General features: G+C 28.7%; 1 protein-coding gene across 1 annotated transcript in view; it reads right to left on the bottom strand.

Moving 5' to 3' along the window:
• The window catches only part of LOC105368101 (dystrobrevin beta), a 33,158-nt gene that overhangs the window by 20,570 nt on the left and 6,588 nt on the right, over positions 1 to 6,000 (bottom strand). The window contains exons 12-14 of the mRNA XM_011507013.1: positions 5,815 to 5,933; positions 5,160 to 5,325; positions 2,612 to 2,922 (exon numbers count right to left, since the gene is read on the bottom strand). Of these exons, the coding sequence (XP_011505315.1) occupies positions 2,612 to 2,922; positions 5,160 to 5,325; positions 5,815 to 5,933 (596 nt within the window). The remainder of the gene's footprint in view (positions 1 to 2,611; positions 2,923 to 5,159; positions 5,326 to 5,814; positions 5,934 to 6,000) is intronic.

Here is a 6,000-nt window from a genome sequence, read left to right as displayed (position 1 = left end):
CTTTGCGGCTCGCAGAGGCATTCCCAACACCTTGTACCAAGATCGCGGCACAACTTTCACTGGAGTAGAAAAAACATTAAAAAGATTATTTTCACACGATTCCACACAATATCAAAGAATAGCAAGAACCCTTGCTAATGACAACATCCAAAGGGAATTCAACCCACCCGCTGCGCCTCAAGTGGGGGGAAAATGGGAAGCAGTGGTCAAATCCATCAAATTCCACTTAAGGCGCACGGTCGGAGAAAAGATTCTGATCTATGAAGAAATCACAACACTGCTTACCTAAATCGAAGCCATCCTCAACTTAAGGCCACTACAATCCATAAGCGATGATCCCGAAGATATCTCTGCTTTACCACCCGAACACTTCCTAATGGGGAGCTCAGCTATCACAATCCCAGAACCATCACTAAGAGACTTATCAATTTCAAGACTAACCCGTTGGAAATTTATACAACAATGCGTACAACAATTCTGGTCACAGTAGTCGCTACAGTACTGGCAACAACAACTGGCAATCTCAAAATGGCACCACCAACGAAATAACATCCACGTGGGCTCACTGGTGCTCGTAACAGACGAACGCTTATCCCCTTGCAAGTGGCCACTCACCAGAGTTATTGAAATTCATCCAGGCAGAAACGGTCTCACCAGAGTAGTCACACTAAAGACTGCACCCACCACGATGGTGAGGGCAATTCACAAACTAGCAGTACTACCCACTCAAGAGAACGAGGGGAATCATCAACTACAGTGCTGATGGCGGGCGGTATGTTCAGGATTGAACTACCCAACAATAAAAAATTTATTGTTTGTTATAATATGATTCCGATACATTATATCAATATTAACGCGTGTTACGGATTGAAGCAGTTGAAAGCGGAATACAAAAGTGGGATAGGTATAAGCTCCCGGACAGTTATGTTTATAAATACAAACCAGTGAATTCAAAAAATTTTTCTACGCTGAAACTCGAATATACGGTTACAAATTCGAAAAGTAATGCCGATGAACCTTCCAACGCTATACCCTATTGACGTCATGACAAATATTGGCATAGCAACATACACTGGAGCGTATCGGCGACGCAAGCTACTACGAGAATATTTAAGAGCAGCGCTCAGTGCTACTAATAATTACGCAGTCACCACGATAGGCTCACTATTCTACATTCAATAGTAACGCCACACTATCAGAATCCGTTAACTAAACTTAAACTCATAAGGCGCTAGTGAAAACATAATTGAGAGTGAAATTATCGAAATTATACTACTACATATATTAACGGATCACACCGACACTAAAGCAGCAGCGACCCAGTCTCCTTCAGAAGGCTTCGGTACGACAGCGGCGGCTCTCACGCATACTACTACAGCGGCACTTTTCGGAAGGGAAGGAGTCACTCCTCACATCACGGAGAGTACACACACTCTCCTCAGCACGTAAACCAATTGAAGAAACTTTCCCAAATTATTCGCTCACACCATCACTCAAACACTTTATGACCATTAACTATTTATTATATTATTGTATTTAATAAATGAAATCCAAGAAATACTGCGTGTAGAATTGAATAATTGCATTGCCCCTTCCACTTGCCAACAACACCTCCACCAAACATCAACAGGAGATTTTCGGTCTGATCCCAGACAAGGCGTAATATTTGAATTATTCGTTACAAACATTCTCGATGTAAATGTGCTATGTCCGCATAGCAACAAAGAAAGATTCTCGAAAACTACAGCTTCCATTCCGAGAATCTACTAGAGCTTCCAAGAATTACACGCTAAATGTAAGTAATCAATCTGATCAACTTGGTGGCCGGAATTTCAAACAGAGGTAATCCTCAATTTAAACCCTTTCCCCAACTCAAAGACTTGGCAGTTCGAGCCAGAAAATCAAACACATTTTCGAACATTTGGTCCTTCAAGCCGGATAAGTGCAATTTCCAACAAACCCGAACATAGTTTTTAAGAGTTAATGACACAGTATTGAAACATTTTAATCAGTTTAATTGAATTTTATAATATAATGGTAAGCATTATTTTTGTTACGATTTATTTTCAGTAAAACATTTGTTTGTCACAGAGTAAAAATAATTTTTAAGCTTATTAAATAACATATATTTAAATTTTATATATTTAAAATTATACTTCGTAAATGTTAATATATCTTATAAGCTAATATTTATTAGTCGCCATAAGGTATGTTACGTCAAAGAATGAAAGTACTAAAATATTTAACTAAAAATGAAAAACAACGTATATTTTTTTAGTTTTTTTTTTTCTATTAAATAATGATTTAAAAAATTTCGGTCACCATAAGGTTTAACATATACACGTGCGCGTACAGGCAAAAAGGCAATTACACAATGTACGCACGTAAATATACACATATGTTTATAGATTTCATAGAAATTTTTTTTGGTCTAAATATCAGTAAATACTTGAATTTCTACCATAAGCTTTCTTTTAGTATAAAGATGGTCTGTATTTTGCACTTTATATTCATATACATAAATAAGTACGATACACCAATAGTGATATATTCTATATACTACATAACGCACATACGCTAAGAAATCTATATCTCGCATGCCCTGACCTACCTTACATCGCCTCCGACACAGGATAAATTATCTGGCATCGAAGTATTTTGGATAGAACCGTGAATTGATGCATTCGTTGCTGTTTGAACATTGACGCTCATTGGAGTGGGGGGTATTGGACTTTGATAGCTCCGTGACATTTGTTGTTGCATTTGCTGATGTTGTTGCTGATGATTCGGCATAATGCTTAGTGAACCACCAGGAGTTGCTGGTGCAGATTTACTACTAGAAGTAGGACCTGGTATTAATGGTGGTGACTTAGTACTACGTGGTGAACTATTTGGAGTAGATCGAGGTGATGCTTGATGTATCTGTGAAAATTTTGTTTTTAATTTAATCTAAAACAAAGTATAGAATAAAAATTTAAGTTAATATTATTTCATTTAATTTTTAAAAATTAAATGAATATTAATTGTGTGCTTAAAACAGTAGAAATTCTTTAATGTGATTAAAACAAATTTATTGCTGTATATTTTCTTACTGATGCATAAAATATGAAAACATTCTAAACACTCGAAAAACATTTGATTTTTATCTTGATCTTATGTTTATTTCATAATTTGCACTTTAATATAAAATTATAATATTAACTATTAATATTAATATCTAATATCAACAAAGTTATTTTATATAAATCTTCTAATAACATTATGATGGAAACCTAAACATTTAATTTTTATCTATTTGTGATATTTCAATATAATAATAATCATTTGGATAAAAATGAAATATGAAAATAATATAGTTATAATATAAATATTATGTATAATAATATATTTATCTATTATATACAATGATTTTATGTATTGTTATGTATTTAAATAACAGTAATACAAATACTTATATTTATAAATAAGAAATAAATGCTTTGAAACTTGTAAATAATTACAATTTTTGTTTAAAGTAATGCTATAGATCATATTACTGTGACTTCTAGAGAATAAAATTGAAAAAATTCTTTAAATTATTTTTAAGTAATAATACGAATTCACATAAGATTAATAAATAAATTAACATATGAAATTAATAACAATTGACTATACATTTCTTTAATGCTAACTTTAAAATTAATAATCATATTATACGTACTAGTGGCAAATATTGCCACCATATCTGTTTACATAGCAAATGGAAAAATATGCAATGATGTATTGTTAGATAACTTTTAAAAATTACAAATTATGATAATTATTGTTATAAAGTATTATTTTATATATCACAATAAGTGTAGAAAATTAGTATTATTAAGGAATGTATATACCATTCTGATGTCAAATCAAATTTTTGCACTGATATTTTACATTACAGCTCAAAAGACAATTGACAATCAAACAAATAGATAAATTTATTGCTTGTAATAAAATAGAAAAGTTTTAGTTGAAAATTATTCCTTATAGAAATTATATTCAGACTATAAAATGCTTTTTATAATAACTATATGGAGCACATTTAACATTGCATTATAATCTAATCTTAATAAATATTGTACAAATAACAATATTTTAATATTTCATGAAATATTGAATTAATAATAAAAAATGTATTTTATAATAAGTCAGTCAATTTTATACAGGGTCAAAGATTTTCTGCCATTCCATTAGGAAGTGTAAGTAGTTAAACTTCAGACAGTTATAATCATTGCTGGCATTTTATTGTGCTTCAAATGAGATAAATTTTGAATTATCACTTTGTATACACTAATATGTGAAATATGTAAAGAACACGCAATAAAGATAGAATAATTAAAATTGTTAAATCAAAATTATTTCTTTTCTTATTTAATCATAATTGTATTAAATTACAATTAGTCTAATCATAGATATATAGCATAAAGAAATAAGAAATACTTTAGAATAATAAAAGGTAGAAGATAAAATTAACAATAAACCTACATATTCGTTTTTCAATAGAATTATTTTCAGGATTTAAAAATAAAATATTTTGGTATTTTGATCCATATTGATATAATTTACATGAATTTCAATGTATATGTAATGAATTTCAATTTTAACAATTATAAATTAAAGAGATAATTTAAATGAAAAATAAAAATTAGACATAAACTTAGTACAGGGTTATAAAATTTTAAATAAAAAGTAGTTATATAACATAATTTCTAGATTATATTTCCTGAAATTTAAAACATATGATTTGATAAAAAGAGTTTTCAAAGCTTCTTGTACATTAATGTATATATATTATGAAAGAAAATATTAATACTTCAAACAGTTTAATACTAAAGAGTATATATTACTGATAGATATAAATAATTAATTTATTATTTATATTACAATTAATACAGAAATAATGAAAAAAATAAAATAGTAAATATTAATAGACATGCAACTATTGTTTTGAGCAATTTAAATTAATACATTGTATTACAGAGGAAGTTATAACAATAATTTAATGTCATAAAGAAATGTGTAATTACTTAATCATTTGTTATAAAATAATAAAAAATAAAGACTAGGTTATACTATTAAATATTATGAAATCATAATCAACATTGTAAAAAGCATGAAATTTAAAATTAGCATAATCAAACCTTTAACATTTTCATCAGTCCTTCAAGTTGTACCATTAATTGTCTTCTGGAATCTTGTAATGTTGCCAAATGATTTTCTAATTCATCTTTTCGTTGCCGTAAAGCTCGTAATTCTGACATGAGGGCTGGATTCTCTAAACCTGCTGCTTCAATTTCTTGTTGTCTCCTAGAATAAATAATACTAATAAATTTTTGTTTAATATTTTCAAAACAATTATGTATTTGAGTAAATTAAATTTAAAGTACTACTGATGTATGATCAACATTCACTTTAAAATGAATTTAAAGTTTAATTTAAAATCACTTTAAAATTTTTTAAAAATAAAAGAACAAATATAAAATAATATATTAAAATTTTCTTTCATTTTTTATATACTGAAAAATGTTTATCAATATCAAATTCAGTTAAATGCATATTTATATTTTTTAAAGTTATATCAAATTTAAAAAAATGAATATATAAAATGTGATAAAATTGATAAACAGATAATTTACACAATTTAGTTAATTAATGTATAATTATTTAAAAATATACAACTAAGAAAATCGAAACTAAATGGAAATATATTTGAAACATGCTTGATTCTAGGATGGTCTGAAAGGATGAAAATGAGGTTAAGGTTGATATGAAGGAAATCAAACGACACTGGTATACCTTAACCTTGCAATTTCTCGCATTATCTCTTTATTTTTTGCTTCAAGTTGTGATATGAGTTCTCGTTGTGCTCTTGATGCATCTAATGATGTTAAGTTAGCATCTGACGGTGTTCTACTCTGTTGAAAATATAAAAATATAATTATATTAATCATTTATAACAAATATTCATTATGAATTTAAATA

The sequence above is a fragment of the Ceratosolen solmsi genome, unplaced genomic scaffold (genome assembly GCF_000503995.2).
Source record: "Ceratosolen solmsi marchali unplaced genomic scaffold, CerSol_1.0 scaffold6, whole genome shotgun sequence".
NCBI lineage: Eukaryota > Metazoa > Arthropoda > Insecta > Hymenoptera > Agaonidae > Ceratosolen > Ceratosolen solmsi.
This window is presented reverse-complemented; position numbering and strand designations above follow the sequence as displayed.